Source organism: Ovis canadensis, chromosome 3, assembly GCF_042477335.2.
Source record: "Ovis canadensis isolate MfBH-ARS-UI-01 breed Bighorn chromosome 3, ARS-UI_OviCan_v2, whole genome shotgun sequence".
NCBI classification, from domain to species: Eukaryota; Metazoa; Chordata; class Mammalia; order Artiodactyla; family Bovidae; genus Ovis; species Ovis canadensis.
The window spans coordinates 9,249,191-9,272,609 of NC_091247.1; the positions used below are offsets into that span (position 1 = coordinate 9,249,191).

General features: G+C 43.6%; 1 protein-coding gene across 1 annotated transcript; it reads right to left on the reverse strand.

Moving 5' to 3' along the window:
- Positions 1-403: 403 nt before the first annotated feature.
- Positions 404-23,413, reverse strand: ZBTB34 (zinc finger and BTB domain containing 34). The gene is made up of 2 exons (XM_069582383.1): positions 23,300-23,413; positions 404-3,470 (listed from the first exon to the last, which is right to left on the reverse strand). Exon 2 carries the CDS (start codon positions 3,458-3,460, stop codon positions 1,940-1,942), a length of 1,521 nt encoding a protein of 506 aa, XP_069438484.1. The 5' UTR covers positions 3,461-3,470; positions 23,300-23,413; the 3' UTR covers positions 404-1,939.
- Positions 23,414-23,419: the final 6 nt, after the last annotated feature.

Below are 23,419 nucleotides of genomic sequence, written 5' to 3' on the forward strand. Positions count from 1 at the left end.
CCCCCACCCCAACTCCATTCTTGGTATTTTAAGAGCCAAAAAAGCATGGGAAACCGGCAAACATCTATTTCTGTATTCCTTTTAACTCCTTGCTTCTGAGGTTTCACTTTTGGTTTTTTTTCCTCTTAGGGGGTTTGTGCTATTCTCCTAGGGAGACACTGGTTGTGAATTTAAGGGCCAAGGTTCTCAAAGCAGAAGAGTCTGGAGTGCTGATCTCTTACCAGCGGCCCATGGCACAAACTCAACACTAAACTGCTCACATTACTCTCTGCTAGAGTATATAGTACCAGAGCAATCTTACAGAGCCTGTTTTGTATACCAGAAGCACACGGGTGAACAAAATATAAAACTCAAGACATTTCCTCAAGCACTAATAAAACATTATCCAAATAGGACTCAGTTGTTTTTTTTTTTTTTAAAATACAGTAATGTGTTTGCCAGCACATGCTTTTGAGGTCTTTTTTTCAAGCTATAAACTCAGGAGAGGAAAAAAAAAATTGTAATTCACTTTTACCATTACATTTCACATTTTCTACAACTATACTGACCTAAAAGATACATAACATAAAAAATAGCACCACGTGACCAAAAAAATGGTGACACACAGAGATTTGGTGACACGCAGAGTAAATCAGAGGGCTTTTTAACTGTTGGTTTCTTTAAGCAGGAAACACTGAGAGTGGGGGAGCCGACAAGGCTCTTGTCAGCACACACAATACCAAGATAGATATATTGCTTGCAATTCCCATAGAGTATATCTTTACAAAAAGTACAAATTCCAAGTTCTGCAGTTTCCCTGGGAACTGCATGTAGAAAAAGTTGCTGTGCACCTGAACTGGCTGTTTGAAAAGAGAAAGAAGGTTTAAAGAAAAAAACAAAAACAAAAAACCACAACACTGCTTGGAGAATTTTGTAGACAGAACTACAAATTCCTTTCCTTTACTGCGAGTACTAACTCACGGTAGAGTGATTCGATTTAGTTACCTGGTGTGTGTGTTTCTACAGTACGGAATGAAGGTAGATTCAGAGGCCAGTAAAAACATTGAAAACCACTGCTCCTTTGGGGTTGGCTAATATAACACTACAATATGTAAAAAGGTCAGCACCACGGGTCATCCAGCTTACCTAACTGGACAACTAACAAAAATTCCAAATGGTTTCCAACTAGAGTTGAATACGTTTTATGGCATTTGGTTTCTGTGTTTGTTATGAAGCAGAGCTATGAACACTGTGATTTGCTTTGCTTGCTTTTGGACACAATGATTAACATATGTATGAATACCTATTAACATTCTTTCATAAGGGAAATAAAGGGGCAAAACCCTAACATATTAGGTAGGGACGAGACAGAGTCCAAAGCCCTGTTCACATTGTATTAAATTATATATTCCTCTTACATTCACCTCAACCAGAATAAAATCAAATTTGAGAATGTATATATACTATATATATAATAATCGCTTTATTATATATATATATAAATTGTCTAACTACCCCCTAAAAGTAATTTTAAATTAGAAAAGGTTACCCATTTGTATCAGCTGACGGCATCCCAGTCTCTCTCCATGGAAATGCACTGGCGCCAGGGCACACAATTAGAGAGTAAGCCTCTTGGCAGAGACGGAGGGTCGACCAGTTGGCATAGCTAAATCACTGGCAGATTTTGGATGAAGAGTTCGGCCAAAGAGGAATACTGTCAGCCTGTTTTCCCTGGATACACTGCCCTTCATGCTTTGAGCTCCTTGGGGGAGGGAGGGATGGGGGTGGGAAAGGATAAACACCATGGAGTGTTCCTTCCAGAAATCTTAGAAAAACTGCCAAGAGACCAAGAGATTTCCAGATGGTTGGGAAAACCAAAGATGACAACAAAGCAAATCACAAATAGGCATTGATGAATGTGCTTTGCGTGGGTGCACTATTTTTTTTTTTTTTTACCATCTTAATCAGGAGCATCGGACACCGTGTGAATTTCCATCCGGGAATCCAGGGCCATCTCTGAGGCCGAGGCATCGTTTTCTAGTTTCTGTTCCGCATACACGTCTGTTCTCTCGGGGGATTCCATGCGACTGCGGACTTCCGCCACGCCGGGGTGGTTTTTCCGCAGGTGCTGGTTGAGGGTGCCTTGGAAAGGGAAGCACTTCCCGCAGATCTCACAGCGGAACGGCTTGTCGTCGGTATGGCCCCGGATGTGGTACTCCAACTGGTCCTTCCGCGTGTACTTCTTCCCGCAGAACTTGCACACGAAGGGCGTGATTCCCATGTGGAGCCGCATGTGCCTGTCAAGACTTCCCTTCTGGTTGAAGGACTTGCCGCAGTAGATGCAGATCAGCCTCTCGTTGTACGGGTACCAGTGGCCTCGCGCGCTCCTCTCCCGGGGGCTGCTCTCGAAGCCCGGGTTATTCACCACGGCCTCGCTGTCGGAACCCTGCACCAGCCCCTGCAGATCACTGTGCAGGTGGACGGACAGGGCCCGCTTTTGGCGGGCCCGTCCTCCTCGGAAACAGCTCAGCATGGATCTGGAGGGGCTGGAGTTACTCAAACTTCCGAACGCCTCAGATACACCACCGGCCGGCTGCGAGGCTGCCTGGCAGTAGGAATAGGCGTGCTGGAGCACAGAACCATAGGAACCCACGTTCACGGCCACGACTTGCTCCCCATCAACCATCTCGGTGTGGTACCCGTCGTCTCCCAGGGACGAGCTGTCAGAACAGCTGGGCCGGTCGGACTTCTCCATCTTCACTTTCACCTCGGTGATCTGGCTCTCCCTCCCCAGCAGGTCCCCTTGCTCATGGTCCCCCTCGATTTGGATCTCGTACTCGGAGACGCTCCCACTGCTCCCTCGGTCCGAGTGCCCTTCCTCCTGTAAACGGCTGCTGCGCAGAGCTTTGCTGGGTGTGGTCTCCATCCGCAGATCGCTGCTTGTGGTGGGCTGCCGTACCTGAGAGCAGTATGGCGGGGAGATCTCCACCGGGTTGGCAAAAAAGCTGCTGTCTTTCACTCCGTTGCGGCTCTCCGGGGTCTCTTCCGCACCGACGGTCACCGAGTCCACACCTCCCACACTAATTTTTGAATGGATGCTCTCTAGGATCTGCGTGCACTTGTCAATGACACACTGCATCTGAAGAAAGCTAGCTGCTGTCAGAAAACTGACAACATCCTTCAGCTGCAAGGACATTCTTCCAGTGTAACAAAATGAAAGCAACTGTTCAAACACATTGGGGTTTTTAATCACTGATATTGACAAGCCACTCATGGTACTTAGTGCTGAATGGTCCCGGAAGTAGGGGGAGCTGGCCGCGAGGACGGCTTTGTGGGCTCGGAATGGTTGACCCTGAATGTGGACAATGATGTCACATAGTTTTCCTTGCAGGCGGAGTTCGTTTAGCTGGCTCAGGACGGTGCTGCTGTACTCGGGCACATCAAACTGAATAAAACTGCTGCTGTCCATTTCTACTGACATGAAGCGTAATCTGAGGAGAGAGAGAGTTTCATAATTCACCAGTGACTCCTCACTTAAGTACAAGCCATATAAACACAACCGTGCAAAGAAGACCACCACCACCATCACTATAGCTACTGTACATCTTGGGGTATGCCTGAGCAATTTTCCTCTTACTTTTCAGTCCTTCATGTCTCATTTAATTCACCTAAAGCTACATAACTTAATGATGTTAGCCTACCGTCTTAGCTGCCTTTCATCTTGATTGAAGTAAAACATGTTACACATAGTAGGGCCATCTTTGCTCTAATTGAGAACTTGGTATCCTTTTGAGAAACATATTTTCCCATTTCACCTACCTTTGAGGAGTTGGAGTACTCTGTAAAAGATAAGTAAATTCATTTTTTTTAAATGTTCTGCTTTATGTGCATACTTTCAACTGGTGTTTTTCAAGTATATGGCACACCGGATACACTGAATGGAGCATAAGCCCTTTTTAGTTTAGAATTTGAGTTGCTGTCTTGATGTACATTTTTCCCCCTTCGGCTCTACACACCTTTATCTCCTTTGGGGTCGGTAATTCATAGAGCAAAGCTCGATCTCTTTCAGTGAAGAGGTTTTAGAGGGTAGGAGCAAGAGTGATGGGCATACCAGGAGTGTATCATCCTCTGCTGGTGCTTAAGACATGAACTACCCCCCTGCCTAGAATCCACAGCTCTGATTACTCAAAACTACAGAAGGTGTAGACCTCAGGCTGCATTCTCTGACCACAACCAAATTAGATCTGACATTTATATTTCTGTTTTTAAAGCCCAATCAATAGAAATTTAAACACCTCCTGAATAAGTACTGAATCAAAGAGAAAAATCAATAAGGAATACAGCTGTTTAGAAAATAGGAAAACTCACATCAAATCTGCAGTAAGAAGGGTTTAGGAATGAAATTTATTTATATGTCCAACTTAGTTGACAATGCATCCAAAAAGAAATGGACAGATATGTGATAAAGCAAACAGAGCAAAATGTTAACAAGTGTGGCATCTAGATTCAGTATACAGTTGTTTGTTGTATAATAAAATTCAACTTTTCTGTATGCTTGAAATTTTTCACAATGAAATGCTCGGGTTCTCAAATAACAAATTTTAACAGGCAATATCAATGCCTTAAAACACTTTTATCATTGAAGAATAAAAATAAATAAAATCACTTAAGAGCTTAGAAAAGGAACAATAAGTCAAATCTAAAGAAAACAAAAAAGTAATATAGAAGAGTATTTAATCACACAGACAGTTTTATATTTTAAGATAAGACAATGTGCAACTAAATTTAAGACTCCTTCAGAAAAAGATCCATCAGTGTGATAAATCACATTAGAATATTTTTTAATCACATCAGAATTTGTTAAAACATTTTAGAGAGGAATCCTGTGCCCTTATTTATTCTAGATTTATGATTGAAATCAATCTGAAATCTGAGTGGCATAAATATATTTTTAGGATAACAAAAATTGGCAGGATTAAATGAAAAAGAAACAGAAGTGCTAAAGCACAAATGACCTTCAGGCCATTCACACTAGATGCATGTGCAAACAGGTAAAGCATCTCTGTTCATATGGCATGTATCTGCTACCAGGAAATGGCAAACAGCACAAAGGCGACTGTCAACTTTACCTCAGTAAAGAGACTTCACTAAACAGACTTTCTTTAATATGCTAGAGGAAATAGTAGCAAAAATAACTCATTAAAGGACTAATATATTATGATCAAGTGTAAGGATGGCTCTCTGTAGTCGCTAAGTCGTGTCCGAGTCTCGCGACTCCACGGACTGCAGCCTGCCAGGCTCCTTGTCCATGGAGTTCTCCAGGCAAAAATACTGGAGTGAGTTGCCATTTCCTTCTCCAAGGATGGCTATATATTATGAAGTATACAAATATAACTTACAATCTCAATAAGTCAAAGGTGAAAAACCATATGGCCGTATCAATTCTATACTGAATATGCATTTTAGAAAGTTAAGGAAAGTTAAGTTACTTTCAAAGTAGGGAACAGAATACTCAATAAGCTAGTAAGGCCAGAACAATATTTTCTTAATATAATAAACAGTGTCTACTGCAAACCAATGGCAACATCACCTTGAAAAAGGAAACACATCTGCATTTCCCAAAATGTATTTAGTAGAACATAAGCCCCAAGCTCACCATCACGACTTCCTAGGACTTAAAAATATTAGCATAATAACCCATCTGCAAAGTCCTACGGACAAGAATTCTATTCAACCCAACAGTTTGCAAACTTATTTAACCATGAAGCTCTTCTCTCAAGGTACACATATTAATATTCCAAAGAATCAGTGTTCCCGGGCACACATTCTGGTAAACGCTTTTGTAGAATTCCCGTTAATGCCTGCAAAGCTAGAAGGTTGTTTACCCACTACTTCTTTTACCTAACATTGTTCTTGACGTTCCAGGCAAAGCAACAAGAGAAAACTAAGACATATAGCCTTTAGAAAAGAGGAGGTGAAATTACTTTTCAAGGGAGATACGATCATTTACACAGAAAATACAAAAAGAACTGCTTGAAAAAAATCTGTTAGAATCAGGATCTAATAACAGGAGGATTCCAAAAATTATTATTCATAAAAAACAGGTTAGGTAAGCTAACGACAAGATACAACCAACAACAGTAACAGAAACTAGAGAACACTTGGGGGATAGACAAAAAAATAGGATCTACAAGAAGGAAACTCTAACTCAAATAAGACAAAAACACATACAAGAAGACACACATACGCTTCTGGCAGGAAGATTTGATACTGTGAAGATGAACACATTTCCTGTAAGTTAGTTTATAAATATAATGCAGTTTAATGGGGCATTTTATTAGAAATCTGACAAAATGATTTTAAAATTCATCTAGAACATTGCTGTCCAACAGAAATATACTGTAAGCCATGTGTAATGTTTTCTAGCAGTTAACATTGTTTAAAAGTAAAAATATAAACTTTAAACCATTTTCAAAACCCAATATAGCTAATACATTACCATTTTAAGATCAACATTAGAAAGTTATTCATGAGATATCTTATATTCTTGTTTCTACACTGTCTTTTTTTTTTCCACTTTATTGATTAGGGAACTGAGATACAAGAGAAGGGTCTTACTCAAGGTTACATGGGTATTTCCACAACACTCTTGGAATTTCATTTCTGTCATACTAAGTCGTTGAAGCATGATGTATATTTTATATTTATAGCACATCTCAGTTTGGAATAACTACATTTCAAATGCTCAATAGCCATAAGTGGGCAGTGGCTACCATATTGGGCAACAAAGATCTAGAAGAATAAATACTGAAAAAATTATAGAAAAAGAAAACTACAGCCAAACACACAGATGTCGAAATGGATGAGTAAGCTATAATTCATTCATTTTGTAAATATACACTGAGTGTATGTATTTATACACTGCATAAAAGTACGCTTGGCACTAGGGACCCAGGTGAGCTTCAATTCTTTTGTTGTAAACTGTGGTAAGAGCTGTAAGATCTTTCATAATGGAGGACAGAAGGGTGATACCTCAGCTGAGACCTCAAGGAAGAGTAAAAGTTAGCCAGATATTGGGGGTGCTGCAGGGAAACGTTCCAATCTTCCAGACAGGGAGTCACATGCACAAAGGCTGAGAGGCTGAGTCGGGAAGGAAGGAAATGCTGGAGGACTGCGGCACAGCTAGGGCGAGGAGCAAGGGCAGAGAACACGTGAGGCGGCCAAGGCAGGCAGAAATCAGATGGGCAGGGTGGGCCTTCAGGGGCCGTTTTCAGTCAGTGACAGAGGAAGATTTCTGGAAGTAGAAGCTGCTTGGATAATATGAATAAATAATAATAAAGTCAGATCCCTTCTTCACAACACACTCAAAAATAACTTTGAGAAGGCGTTTCTGAGCACACAAAGACAGATATCACAAGAAAGGAAGATTTAACTATTTAAGTATAATAAAAACTTCTTTACATCTAAAAAATATATTTGTATCATAAAAAAGAGATAAATTATCAAAAGTATACAACATCCATGGCAGAGAATTATAAAACTCTTACAAATCAGTAACAGCCAAACAGGACAACTGAAAAATGAGCAAAGAATATGAACAGATGCTTAAAAAAAATTTAAAATAGCCTTTAAACATGGGGATAAAATGCTTAACAACTTCATCAGTAAGCCAAAATATAAAAATTAACACAAGACACAATTCTTCTTTCTCAAACTGCCCAGGCTTTTAAAAGCACAACTCAGTAGGCAGTGACTATAGGAAGAGAGATGCTCTCATATACGCTGGTAAGCAAATAAAACAAATGCCTTAAAATGGGAATTTCTCTCCACTTAGCACTCTGTACCATCAAAAAAAGTCATGAATAAAGACATAAAAATTTACTCATAACTACATTCAATTACAAAGCAAAGAATGGAAACAACCTGAATAAACGTTCAACAATAAGGGGATTATTAAAGTGCGACACACCTATATACCAGATACCAAGTTACTACTAAAATGATGTTAAAGAAGAATTCAGAGTTCCACAAAATACAAGTACTATGAGGGTAGGAATTTTTATCTGTTATATTAACCATCTGCCAGATAACTGCCTGGCACATGGTGAGTACCCAGTAAAAACGTGCTGAATAAATATAGTCACACAGCAAAAAATCAGATCAACTGCAAATGAACAGGAAGGATTTTTACGGGTGATGGAAATGGTCTAAAACTGAATTATGATGATAGTCTGACAACTTTTTAAGTTTACTAAAAAAGTCACTGAACTGTATACTTAAGATGGGCGTTTTTATATGTAAGTTATACCTTGATAAAGCTGTTAGAAAAATCAGGTGATCACAGAATATAAAGATACTTCTAAAAGTATGTATTTATAAATATTAAATAAACATAGATAATATTGAAGAATATATACAAAACATTTACATTTTGCATTTCTTGGAATGACATATATATATACATACACATATATACATTAAAATCCCAACTAGATGATAATTTGACAGACACTGGAATATAAAATGGTACAAACACTATGAAGGGCATTTCAATAGTATCCAGCAAAATTACAAATGATACCCCATGACTGAGCAATTTTAGCTCTCAGAATTTATTACAGCATAGTTCATGATAAACGACTGGAAACAAACTAAATTCTAATCAAGAGGAGCCTGACTAATAAACTATGATATGTCCATACTAAAGACTACTCTACAACCAAAAAAAAAAAAAAGGAAGCTCTTTTCATACTGTTATGAAACAATCACTATAATATGTTGCTGAATGAAAAAATCAGATGCAGAGCAGTATATATGATACTCTATTTGTACAAAGCAAAGTGAAAACACATATATCTGTGTCAACATATACAGATACGAGCACAATATTTCTGGAATGATGCACAAAAACAAACAGCCTATTGGGAGGGGGAAATAACTGAGTAGCTGAAAGACCCATTAGCTTTCAGTGACTCATTTTAGACTCTTAAAATTTCTGAGCCATGTGGATATATTACTTATTTAAAACAGGTAACATTAAAAAAAAAATTTAAGGCACTTCATCTTGTTTTAAAAAAATAAGATCATAATATATTCATTGGAAGAATTTGAATTCAGATGTGGATTCAAATGATGCTGGATTTCCATTTATAAAACCTTGGGCAAGGTACTTTACAACTTTTCCAAGTCTCAGTTTTGTTTTGTTTTGTTTTTTAATGGTAATAGTCTTTGCCTCATGGGTTGGAAGCAATCTGTACAATGGATGCCTGGCACATGGCAATCAGTGTTATTAGCTACTGAGACTTTATCTAGGGGACAGGATGGTGTAACAAGGAGAACTGGTTTTGAAATTAGACTTGTCTATGAATCCTGGCTGTGCTACTTTCTAATAAGAATAACAACAATGAACGTTTAAATAATTACGTGGCCTTAGAAAAATCTGTTTTTGCCTGGAAAATCTATGGACGGAGGAGCCTGGTAGGCTGCAGTCCATGGGGTCGTGAAGAGTCAAACACGTCTGAGAGACTTCACTTTCACTTTTCTCTTTCATGCATTGGAAAAGGAAATAGCAATCCACTCCAGTGTTCTTGCCTGGAGAATCCCAGGGACAGGGGAGCCTGGTGGGCTGCCATCTATGGGGTCGCACAGAGTCGGACACGACTGAAGCGACTTAGCAGCAGGAGACAAATCAGTTAACTTTGATCTCTGTATGAAAAGCTTGTGGAAGAACTATTAACCAACACAACTGATGTAAAATTGAATGAAGGAAATTCATGCAATGAATGAGTATAATAGCTTAGGTATAAGTGCCTATCTCGTGCTAAACATCTTACATATGTTAACTTCTCTTATCAATCTGAGGGGAATACTACGTTGCCATTTTATAGATGAAAAACTGAAGAAAAGAAGTTAAGACACTTGCCAAAGGTCCCAGTGCTAATGGATGAACTTAGTTTGGAGCCAGAGGTCAGGCTCATAACTACACCAGACTGCCTTCTAGAAACACACCCACTGCCTGGCACCTGCCAAGTGGTCAAATGTTACCTATTCATTACAGTGTTTTCAGGACACACAAGGGTGTGTAAACAGTGACTTTTGGAATTAAAGGGCAAAAGGAAGGTGGGTTCAGGTTTTTAAAAGGGACAGCGTCCTGGGCAAAAAAACAGTAGAAAAAGGAAAACAAAAAAGCATTTCTGAAATAGTGTAAAACTGAAAACAGTTCCACAATGAGGCTTCTTCCTCCATGTGGCTTTTTATCTTCTTCTCAGAAAGCAGAGAACTGCACTTGAAAGAAAATCACTGAAGAGAAAAATGAGAAGACCACGATTAACACCTAAGAGAGGAATTCCATTTTTCTGCAAAATGAGAAAGGAAGTGCTCCACTCTCCTCTCCTTGACATTGACACCTCCTTTCGGCTGTGACAATGAGATTCAGAGAGTCTAGCCTCCAGCTGCTAACAAGCCGACACTCGAGGGAGAAGATTCTCAGAGACTGACACACAAGGAAATTACCGGGAATTTAAGTCCTGGTCACATTACCAGGTTAAAGGGAGCAAAGGCGTAACTGATCACAAGTCTACACCCAGGCCTGACTTATCAGGTCCAGCGGTCCGGAAGTAAAGGAAGTCAGAACCTCTTAGAGAGACATCAGATTCAAGCAGAACCCTCCATACTCCTCTGCATCCTCTGTATTAGCCATTTCCCAGCATGGGCTAATCACTGGTTCCTCGCGGGTCTGGACCTCTCCTGTGAATGGAATGACCGCGGGCCCACACCTAAGTTAGACCACCGTTTAATTTTATCTTTAAAATAACATATACGCATATGGTCAAACTTCAAACTATAGGACAGAAAAATATAAAGTGGGTATCTTCATTCTCCTCAGGTCTCTTCTTCCAAAGATAATCACTGGGCAGCGTTTGTGGGTGTTCTTTCAGAGAAAACTATAAACACATGTCATCATAAACTGTCCTGTACGCTGCTTTTTAACAATGTGTTTAAGGGGCTACCCTGGTGGTCCAGTGGTTAAGAATCTGCCCTCCAATGCAGGGGATGCGGGTTCGATCCCCGATTGGGGAACTGAGGTCCTACGTGCTACAGGATCACCGAAGCCCACACACCACAACTACTGAGCCCGAGTGCCCTGGAGCCCGTGCTCAGCAACAGGAAAAAGGCCACGGCGCCACAACGAAGACCCAACGCAGCCGAAAACAAAGGATCTAATACTCCTTAAAATCCTTCCACGGCAGCGCAAGTTCTACTTCATCCTCTCTTCGGACTCCTTCGGATTCCATGGAGAGCTGTGTCTCCGCGTGCTCAGCCGGTCCCCAGGTGATGCCAAAAGCAGGACACCATTCAAACGGTCACAGCATTTCCTCCTAGCAGAGGGACTGCTGTGTTAGTTTCACATCCATCGATAATGCCAACTCATCTCCCAAGAGGTAGCAGCAACTGTCCTTTCACCAACAGCACATGAAAAGCTTGTACCCCTCCTAACTGCCAACAATGAGTATCAAACTTTCTCACTTTTGCCACACTGACAGGTTACAAGTGGTATCTCGTTGTGCTGTGACTTAATTATAAATGAGGTAGGTCATCTATTCTGGTGTTCAATGGCAATTTGTCTGTTTGTCTTTCAGCTGCCTACTCATCTCCTTTGCCCATATCTGACTCTTTCATTGAATTGTCAGAGTTCTTTGCAAATTAAGAAAATTAGCCTTCTGTCAAACATGCTGCAAGTATTAGATTTAATTGCCATCACTAAATGGCATACTGACTGGGAATTTAAATTATTTTTCTACATTTATAGGAAATATTCAATTTCAATCTTCTACATGCACATAACCAAAGGGAATTCAAATATAAATAAGAGTCCCAGCCTTGTAGTTTGTTACAGGCTTACTGCAGATTCCTCCCGACTCCAAGAGATAGGGGAATGGAATTCATTTTTGATAATGCAGAGAAGTGATTTATATTGCTTTTTCATTTAGACTAAGTTGGCAGCTGCTACAGAAAACAATAATGAATTTGATTATTTCACTCACCAAATACATCAGAATCAGTATTCTTTCACTCAGCAGATTTATCACAGCTCTTTCTGTCCCATTACAATTCGGTCACTCAGTTGTGTCTGACTCTTTGCGACCCCATGGACTGCAGCACACTAGGCCTCCTGGTCCATCACCAACTCCCAGAGCCTACTCAAACTCATGCCCATTGAGTCAGTGATGCCATCCAACCATCTCATCCTCTGTGGTCCCCTTCTCCTCCCACCTTCAATCTTTCCCAGGATCAGGGTCTTTTCCAACGAGTTGGTTCTTTGCATCAGTTGGCCAAAGTATTGGAATTTCAGCTTCAGCATCAGTCTTTCCATCAGTCCTGAATATTTAGGACTGATTTCCTTTAGGATTAACTAGTTGGATCTCCTTGCAGTCCAAGGGACTCTCAAGACTCTCAACAACACAGTTCAAAAGCATCAATTCTTCGGCGCTCAGCTTTCTTCATAGTCCAACTCTCACATCCATACATGACAAAACCACCCCCAATTAGATATTTATGTTGCTATATTTTAATTAAAAAACAAGTATATATAAACTGGATATTTTTCTTCAATACCATTAACACTTATTTTAACAATACTTATTTTGCTTTTGTTTGTAAAATTATACTTTGGATAAGAATGTGAAATACTTCTTTTTTAAAACATACCTGAAGAGGATATTAGTTAAAATGGTCTGCTGGCAAGTCCAAAATTGTCAGCTCCTCTATTCCTTCATAACCCTCTTCTTCTCATTCAACTAATGGACACACAAACCTTTCTGCTCTCCAGTTTCCTTCACTGGAATCCTTTCACACCTCTGGAGGCAGCTCTCACCCTGCACACAGCCCCTGCCACAGCCAGCTGAGGAGACTCTGCCATCACTGGTCCAAACAGTGGGTTCTGGGAAGGATGTGGGCAGCCTTGCCATCCGTCCAACCACCCCCACCCCAGCCTCGGCAACTGTAAAAGGGAATCCCTGCCATCTTCCACCACACTTCTGAGCCTCCCCTCGATACCTGGGAAAGCCCGTTACCACCATTATCAAAAACCAACATTTACGGAACGCTCCATACAAGCTGAGTGAGTTTTAAAGGCCTTTCTGAATCACCTTGACCTTGCGTGAGAAGGCAGGTACTATCACCCTCACTTGAGAGGTGAGGAAACTGAGGCTCCAAGAGGCTACCTTTTTCAGGACTGTTGCAAAGTCTGGCCATCTAGAGCCCCTACACAATAATCCCTTATCCTTGTTTGATTTGCCCAAGGTAACAGCAGGACCACTCAGGGAGGCAGGGGAGTTAAGAAAAAGGCAGGAGGAAAAGAAAGCTTGACCTAGCTCACACTCCTGCCCAAGGGTGGTGGCCAGAGAAAGGGACAGTGACAAGTGACAAATATGCTCCCACTGCTGCCCAGGGCTCTGAGCCCTTCCTCTGTGAGGAGGAGGGGGGTGGAGAAGCCCAAGGGGTGCATTTCAGCAACACCCGCCAAACTTACAGGCGCACACACCCTGTGAGTGAGCAGCCTTAGTTCCAGGAATTTACGACAGCACCCTCTTTCAAGATCAAAATCTCCCTCTTTTCTGGATCAAAGCCACGCGTAGAAGGAAGGCCCTGAGCAGAAAACAAGTCCCAGGTGGCCCTCCAGCTGCGGTATATTATGCCCTCCACACTCACAGCGTTTACTCCCTCTTCCCCATCAGAGCCCTGCACGCTGGCTGGTTTTAACCTGCTTTAAATAAACAGCTATCTTTATATGCTAAAGCCTCTGTTCATTAGAACCCATGGATCTCGGGCTCAAGTAAGCGGTCCTTCTGGTATTCCAGGGTGAAAGTCACAGACAGCACATGCTGCCAAGAAGACTCAAGTTCAGCCCAAGTTCAAGAGAATCCAAAGCAGCACCGGGAGTGGAGTTTAAAAAGCAGGAGCAGGGACTCCCTGGTGGTCCAGTGGTTAGAAACCCGCCTTCCAATGCAGGGCACGCAGGTCTGATTGTGGCTGGAGCGCTAAGACCTCACATGCCACAGGCAGCCAAGCCAGAGCCACGAGCTACTGAGCCCACAAGCTCTGGAGCCTGCTCTCCGCCACTAGAGAGGCCTGTGCGCTGCCACTAAGACCTGGGGCAGCCAAATAAACAAACATTCTTAAAAAAAGAAAAGCAGAAGCAGAGTGTGAGGGGCTACCCAGGACTGACCAAGTAGCGAGGAAGCCAGCTCTGAAAGCACTGAGGAAGCAGCAAGGCCAGCGCAGGCCAGAACCACGCGGGGCCAAGAGAGAGCAGGCTCGGAAGAGCATGGCCACAGGCTGGAGAGCTAGCACAGACTGGATAGCCAGAGAAGGGAGGTCACTCACTCGGCGAGGCAGTGTGGGCACAAGCCACAGGGGAGAGGTGCTGGCCCATCAATTACCATACACGTCAGCCAGGGAGACCCGACTGACCGGCTTGAAGTAAAAGGTGAAGGAGAGGGATCCTAGAAATAAATGTGCACGCACGCTTTGAAAAGAAAACAAAAATCTGATGCAAGACCATATGACAACAAGGCTTAGCGAGTAAAGCTGCCTGAAATCTTTTCGAGCTCCCACCCAAAAAAGGAACATATGACCACACCCAGGCATCAGGACAAGAGGCTGTTCTGAAATGTTACAAACAAGGGAATGATACCCCCAATCAAGAGCCCAAAGCTCACTAGGAATACACACATTTTACCTGAAGGAGCTTTAAAAAAAGCCACTTTGCAAAGACAGAGAAACTGTCTGACCATAATCTAATAGACACAGCTGACCCTGGGAAGGGTGGACAGACACCCGCTCATCACCACTCTGCTCTTCCCCGCAGCCTGCTCCATCCACTGAGTGTGAGCGAATGAGGCGAAAGGGCCATGAGCGCGCTTCTCTGTGATCACGACAGGCTCACATAAAATGCCTGATTCATGGAAAATACAGCTCCCCAAGTTTTCAAAGGTACTGCATCCTTACCCATTTCTTAGAAACCACTAGCACTGAGCGACTTCACTTTCACTTTTCAATTTCATGCACTGGAGAAGGAAATGGTAACCCACTCCAGTGTTCTCGCCTGGAGAATCCCAGGGATGGGGGAGCCTGGTGGGCTGCCGTCTATGGGGTTGCACAGAGTCAGACACGACTGAAGTGACTTAGCAGCAGCAGGGCACGTAAGAAGGGCCCTATTAGTTCCATTTAATGTCATTACAGTCTTATGACAACATTTTTTAAAACTTATTTCGTATTGGGGTGCAGCCAATTCAATGTTGTAAGTTTCAGGTGAACAGCAAAGGGACTCAGTCATACATACGCATGTATCCATTCTCCCCCAAACTCCCCTCCCATCCAGGCTGCCGCATAACACTGAGCAGAGTTCCCTGTGCTATGCAGTAGGTCCCTGTTGGTTATCCATTTTAAATACTGCAGTGTGTACATGTCCAGCCCAAACGCCGTAACTATCCTTTCCCCTCCCCTCCCCACCGCCCCCAGTATGACACTATTTTTTTAAAGATGAGACTACCACCAAAAAATAACTAAATGAAAAGCATGGGTGAGTTTATTTATAATAAAGACATAGGGGCCTTTGCAAGCATGACATAAATCCCAGAAGCAACAAAGACAAGCACAAATACATCTGACAACACAGAAACATATGATAACCCCCACTCCCCATCAAAACCAAAAGATAAATGACGTTTTGAGGGAAAGTACATGCACCTTTGACAAAGGGCTACTTTCCAAATTCCTTAATTTATATTATAACTCAAACAGATTTGGGCTCACACAGATAATCCTACAGAAGAAGGGGCAAAAGATATGAACAGTTCAGAGAAAAGGTGATCAAAAAACATATGAAAAGATATTTAGCTTTATTCATGATCAAGAAATGTGAATTACAAAAAGAAAAAATGACATACCATTCCTAGCCCATCAGACCTGCACACATTTTTAAATGTGTGACAACTATACTCCAATAAAAATTAATTTTAAAGAAGTGTGCAGGTGTAATCCTTAGGGATAATCTGGTAACATAGATCAAGATGTAAGAAGCATTTACTAGGGTCCACAATTAACCACTAAGAATTAAGCCTACAAATACACAGTTCTTACAATAGCATATTAGGATATATGAAACAAGGATGTCTGCTGAGCATTTTTATTCACTATAGCAAAAAAAAAGGAGAGGGGAAATGAGCTCAAAATTCATGGAGAGAAGACTGGTTCAAAAAAACAAAAACCCAATCAACAATGAAACACTACCCAGATATTAAGAATAGACAAGACCTCCCTGGAGGTTCAGTGGTTAAGACTGCTTGCTCTCACTACAGGCAGCATGGGTTCGATCCTTGGTTGGGGAAGATCCCACATGCCAGAAGAAAAAAAAAAGGAGGAGACAGATTTGTATCCTTCGACCTGAAAAGGAGTTCTAATATTTAGCCAGAACAGTGGATGTGGGAGTTGGATCATAAAGAAGGCTGAGCACCGAAGGATGGATGCTTTCCAACTGTGGTGCTGGAGAAGACTCTCGAGAGTCCCTTTGCAAGGAGATCAAACCAGTCAATCCTAAAGGAAATCAACCCTGAATATTCCTTGGAGGAACTGATCCTGAAGCTGAAGTTCCAATACTTAGGCTACCGGATGCAAAGAGCCGACTCCTCGGAAAAGACCCTGACACTGGGAAAGATTGAAGGCAGGAGGAGAAGGGGATGACAGAGAATGAGACCGCTGGATGGCATCACCGATTCAATGGACATGAGTTTGAGCGAACTCTGGGAGATGGTGAAGGACAGGGAAGCCTGGCGTGCTGCAGTCCATGGGGGTCGCAAAGAATTAGACACGACTGAGCAACTGAACAACAAGATATAAAAAAATATGTCTGTACATATCTGATTTCCTTCACATACTTTTCTCAAAAGAACAAGTATGTGCTGTTGTAGCGATTTTGGAAGGAATCGCATGAAACCACTGGTGTTGGTGACTTTTGGGAATGAGGACTAGAGACTGGGAAGAAGAAAGGGGAACAGACTTTTATACTTCTTTGAATTTTTTATCATATAGCTGTATTAGTCTCACTAAAAGTTTTTTTAAGCTATGTTATAGGATTCTACCCAAAAAGATGCAATTTTTAAAACCAAAGAATCTAGAGAAAGATAGGCTGCAGATGGATAATTACTGTATCAAGCAGACAATTACAGAGGCGGAAACAAAGAACTGAGAGAGCAATGACAAGACTGATTACTTTTGATCAAATCTTTAATCCAACAGAACAAAGAAAAACTTCATGGCGGAAGCAATATTTGAACAGGACTTTGCATTTCAAATGGAACAGGAAGAAGACTCCAGGCAGAAGTCTGGGAGAATCAAAGAACAGCGGGGCGAAAATGTACGGTGTCTAGGGCAGTGGCCAGGCAGGCCCCAGGTACAAGGAGTGACCAGGAAAAGAGGAATGCCACGGTGGGAACGTGGACGTCCTTGAATACCAGACTGGAAATCTCAAACTGGATCCTGGTGGCTGCCAATTTGAACACGAGTCCAAAGAAGGACTCAATAGGACTTGGAGACTGAGGTACGCTATCCACTTCGGAAGGCAAGTTAGCTCCACCTCAGACAAGCTGCCTTTAGGCTGCCCTCTGGGCAACTGAACCGAGTTGGCCAATAAACCATTTGGGAGTAAACAAAAACTGTAGTAGCCAAGGACCCATGTGCTAACATGTGGTTACTCAGAGAGAGAAAACAGACAAGACAGCTGAGAACAGATATGCTCCTACTGTAACACGGAATCTCATGAAACAGGAAACATCCACGTCTAGTCCTCCCTTCAACACACCGTTTCACTGAACTAGCACAATTCTGCGCCATGACTTTTGTTAAGCTGTAAGGGCTTCCCTAGTGGCTCAGAGGTTAAAGTGTCTGCCTGGAATGCGGGAGACCTGGGTTTGACCCCTGGGTCGGGAAGATCCCCTGGAGAAGGAACTGGCACCCCACTCCAGTACTCTTGCCTGGAGAATCTCATGGAGGGAGGAGCCTGGGAGGCTACAGTCCATGGGGTTGCGAAGAGTCAGACACGACTGAGCGACTTCACTTCACTTCAAGGAAACTGAGCAATGAAAACCAGAACCTAGACGAGGGCCCTCTTCCCACAGTGCTAACCCATTCCAAAGAGAGCCTAAAGATGAGAAAAGACACTCGCACACCACCTGGGCAAAGTACCCGTAGGAGTCTTGAAATCCCCTCAACAAAATCCCTGGGTCAAGTCCAGGCACTGTTTCCCCATAATGACAACTGAGCAAAAGTACGAGTGTAAAACCTAAGCAACTGAGGTGTGCTGATTCCTGAGCCGGCTGTGCTGCTGAGTGCACGCCCCCACGGGTGAGCTCGCTGCGGGCAGCGACTGTGTGCCCAGAGTCTAGCAGAGAGAGGCCCTCAGCAACCCCAACCAAGCTAGTGGCTCAGCTTTCAACTTTTCCTGCTGAACACCCAAGAGATGTAGGATCATCTCACCAGCAGGAAAAATCTAGCAAGGTAGTTCACTCCCATCTAACCCATAAACACTCTCATTTGCTTCACTTCGTTTAAAAATACCCGGTGACACTTCCAAGAAAGGAAAGCAAGGTTACAAATCTGGAAGTTGTTTAAGGCACCAGGAGGCACCCATTATTCTGCATCAAGATGCTCATGATTCCAAACCCAGATTCGCACCTGCTGGCTTCAGTCACTTGCTGATACTGGAGACACAACTCACGCTAGACTTCATCAGGCACTGAAGACCCTGAAGATCCCTAGTTTTCATTCTTAAACAAAAAGTCATTAAAAAGACTGCAGATGGGAGCACTGGGGACAACAGGCGTGGAAACGGCAGTAACAACGCTATAAAAATAACTTTGCTAGGTATTTCTGCCTGGGTCTAGGTCAAAACTAAAATTGAGCTGTCATGAATTACAATCTAATCCTTCAGAAAGTAGCAGCCGAAAAACACCAGGCCTGCCTGAAACATTGTGGTGCTGCTGAAACCCAACGCAAGAAAAAAAAATAAATAAAATGGCATTCCGTGATGGATATTCATGAAGCACTCATCCTAATTTAAAAGAAAACAAGTCTAGAGTTCTTACTGCATTAATTCATGTGAGCCTGAAAGAACATTTTTATCCAAACTGTGAGATTTCCTACCAAGGCGCTAACATTCTCCAAGTCTGCTCAGCTACACTAATTCTGAGAGCGCAGTGTGGTTTGACAGTGGGGATTGTCTTTCAGTCAGTACAAAACATCAGAAGCTTCTTCTGAGCTTTCCAAGCAGGGTAGGAATGCATTCTTTAACCTGACTGGCAATAGCAGTTACTGAGCTCCACCTGTGTACTTTACGCTAAATGAGCTCTATTTGCTCACTGAATCTTCATGACAACACCATGAGACAGACACTGCAGCTGCACCCATTCTACAGACGGAAAAACACTCAGAGAAACTAAGACCCTCTCCCAGTTCATCCCAACTCACTAATGGCTGAGCCAAGATTTGAACCTAGATTTGACAGTCTCCAAAACCAGGATTCTTCCCTCCTATAAGAGTAAGACTTTAATCCAGGCACAGTGGTGAGAATTAGGGGTTTTATTGGTGCTAGAGCCTTACTGATCACCTTTGAGTGGGGAAAAAAAAAATTCTCACTTAAGGGTGTATCATTACACCATTACACCAACACAGTAATAATTAAGGGGCTACAATTTCTTGTACTTTGCAGCCATTTCTCTGCATAAAGTCCATTCTTTTTACTTCTATGAAGTGGGCAATTAGATGTTTAAAATCCTATCATGAAATAGAAAGCTAAAGGAATAAATTTCAGTTCAAGGAATAAATAAGGAACTTCCCTGTGGTTAAGTGGTCCAGTGGTTAAGAATACGCCTTGCAATGCTGTGAAATGTGGGTTCGATCCCTGGTCCAGGAAAATCCCACATGCTGCAGGGCAACTAAGCCCACGCACGGCAAATACCGAACCTGAGCTCTACAGACCTCGTCACAACTAGAGAGAAGCCCGAGCTCCGCAACGAAGATCCCCATGCCACAATTAAGACCTGATGCAGCCAAATACATAAAATTAGAAAAGGAAAACAAATAACTATGCTTTCTTGGGGCAAAGAGCCCAATCAAGTCAAAGAGTTGCATCTTATCTGCACACTGCTGGCATGTCAAGGGGCACTGGACCTGGAAAATAGATTAAGTCCGAACCTCTTATGCTGAAAGGATTAGAAAAGTTCACCTTGAATTGCTTTCTTCCATGAGGTTTTCCATGCCATCAATACAACCAGAAAATAACCATTAGAAATTAAACTGACTTCAGTTGGTGAGCTTCACTAAGCTAAATTCAGCAGTTTGTCAGCTACAAAACATTAAATGGACACGATCAAGAAGTCTGAAAAACATGAAGCAGAATTCACACTTGAGAAAGATGAAAATTAATGGGAATAAAACATAATGATGCACTCCAGACTCGTGATACAGACATTTCTGACAACTGCTTCAGCTGGAAGGTGGACTGAGGATCCAGAGACACGCAGAAACCCAGAGCTCAGTAGACACACCGAGGTTCAGCAACCTGGCATGTCCCCACCTTGACACATTTACACCTCACAATAATAATGACGATGATGAAAACTTACTAAGAGGTTACCAAGTGCTATAAACTTTGCCACCTCCTTCACATACTTTTCTTCTTCATTTCAAAATCCACAGAACCTTAGGAAATGGCTTTTACTATCCCCACACTACAAATGAGAAAACAAGAGAGTCAAAGACATTATATAAATGGTCCAAGCTCACACGGCTAGTAAGGAGCCCTGCTGGGATTCAGATCCAGACCCGATGCCCAAGCTCATGTTCTTTCCCCACAACCTCCCACTGAAGAATTACATGACTTTTTCTTTTCCATAATCAAGAGCAAATATTCTAATGTTGCGAAGATTCGTTTCACGTTATCTGCACTCAAAAAAGGAAAGCTGAAAACACCAGCCTTAAACAGTACTAGACATCAATGACATATGACAGAAAAAACTGATAATAAAAGAGTCTCCTTTAAAAAGAGAGGGTTCAAAAAAATGTTTATAAGTCATTTACCATCAAAAACCATTAAGTGTTTACATACCTGTTACAAAAGTACAGCTACAATATTAGATAAGTATTAAGACAAAACGCCCTCCAAAAACGCCCCTTCCAACTGGGACAAGAGCAAGCTCAATAACCAAGGAACAAGCGCTGAGTCCTGTGCTTTAGATTCTGAGTGCCACAAAGGCATGGATGGGGGTAGGGCGGTCAGGGAACACCCTCTGGAGGAAGTATATCTTCAGCAGGGGCTTGAAGGAAGTGAAATGGAGAATTTACACAGAGAAGAAAAAGGAGGCCGGTACTTCAGAAGGGGGAACTAGAGGAGCAAGGGCCTAGAGGCAGTCACAAACTCTCTTCTGCAGGAGATAGACGACAAACAGGGAGGAGAAGCAGTGAATAAGGTCCAGGGAGGCGACCAGGGGCCAAACCAAGGAGAGCCTTGAAAAGACGGGGTGGGCACTGACTGGACACAAAGTGGCAGGCAGAGGACTCTGAAAGTGGTATAAATACCATAGCCTTTTAGCTGATGTCCCGGCCCTGAGCCTCCCCTGCCCCTCCTGCGAATGGTCATGACCTCTAGTCTCTGGCCTCTCACCACTGACTTCAGAATGGTTTCAACTTTGGCCTAGTGCTCAAGTTCTTTCAGGAACCAGCCCAGACAATCTTTTCCTCTTATCCCTTCCTATATGCACCCTTCTCCACAAGGAGACTGGTCTATTCATTAACTCCATAGGATCACTGGACCTGACTCTTCTTTTCCTGCTTGAGTCCTACTCATCCTTTAACAGCCAGCTCAAATGCCACCCCTCTCACTAAGCCTTCCCTGACCATTTGGCCTACAGTGACCTCCATCCCTCCTCCCTCTTAAATCTACAGCTCACAGGCTTTTCTCATCAAATCAGTCACCTTTGCACAGGTAGAGTCTTTGCACCCGATGTAAAGCTGCTTGGAGACTGTAAGTGTGCCTCCACGACTTTACCCCACCACATGGAACAGCGTCTTGACATTTAATAAGCAAGCACGCAACTCTTTTTTTGACTTCCAACATTAAGTTTGGCATTAGCATAAAGGAAGGGTGGGGGAGGTGGGGGTACTTCTGAAGTCTGAGACGGGCTAAGAAGCTGTTGCAATAATCCAGATGTCAAGCAAAGACGGCCTGACTAGGGAACAAAGGGAAAATGGGCAGATATAAACAACAAAAAATTTTGTGCGTGCAAAAACTCTGCAGGACGTGACTGACTCCTGCCAGGAACAAAAGCGAGGGATGAATTACGATAAGGCAAGGTTTAGAAAGGCTTCTTGGATTCATTTTAAAGACTTCTGAAACCAAGTGTATTAAGTGGCTATAAAGTCAGATCTGCAAACTCTTCAGTGAAACTGCCCAGTATCTTGAACCAGGGACAGCCCTTCCAATTTCAGACATATATAGACTGACAGAACTGGAAGCGTCTCTAGAGAGCTCATTTAAATACCCTCACTGATCAAAGTGGGAATCTGAGGTCCAACATGGAAGAGGCTTGCTAAAACCTCAAGCCTGAGACTCGCAGACTGCTGACGCCCCAAGGCACAAGCCGCCTAGCTTAGAAGGACACTGTAGACACCCCCAAGGCCAGCCCAGCCCTCCGTAATGGCAGGACCTTCCGAGGGCAAGAGTGACCATGGAGACGTCCAGGGCCAAGCACGACGCGCCGTCGCCTGTTTACCTGGAGAAAAGCGGTGGCATGGGGGCAGGGGCTCGGTTGCAGCCACCAGCAGGGCCGACCCCACGGCCCGGCACGGCTCTCCAGGGGACTTAACCATCCGGCCTCCCGGTACAAAGCGGGAGCGCCCCCCGGGTCCGATGAGCCCGGAAGCAGGAGATCCAGAGACGGCCAGGGCGGAGGCTGGGGGAGTCCGGGGCAGCTGGCTGAGTGCGACCCTCAGCACCGCAAGCAGCGTCCCGACACCGGGGACCAAAGCAGGGTTGGCCCGTCGGGGGCGCGCGCCTGGCCGGAGCAGGTGCCCGGGGCCTCCCGACCCCGCCCGGCCTCGGCTCCAGCCCGCGCCACCCGCCCACCCGCCGGACTGACCAGGCTCGGAGGCTCCAGCCCCGCCGCGCCCAGAGCGAGCCGGACAGCGGCCCGGGACTGCCTCCGACCCCGCCGGCTATGCCCGCGCCTCGCCTGCTGCCCGCTGCCCCCTCTCCGGCGCGCCTCACCTGCCGAGAGCGCCGCGCTCACATCGCCCGCCCGCGGCGCCCCCTCCGCCGCCGCCGGCGCCAGGCCCGTCCCCGCCGCTCCGGCTGCCGCCCCAGCCCGCGCCCCCCGCCCCCGGAAGC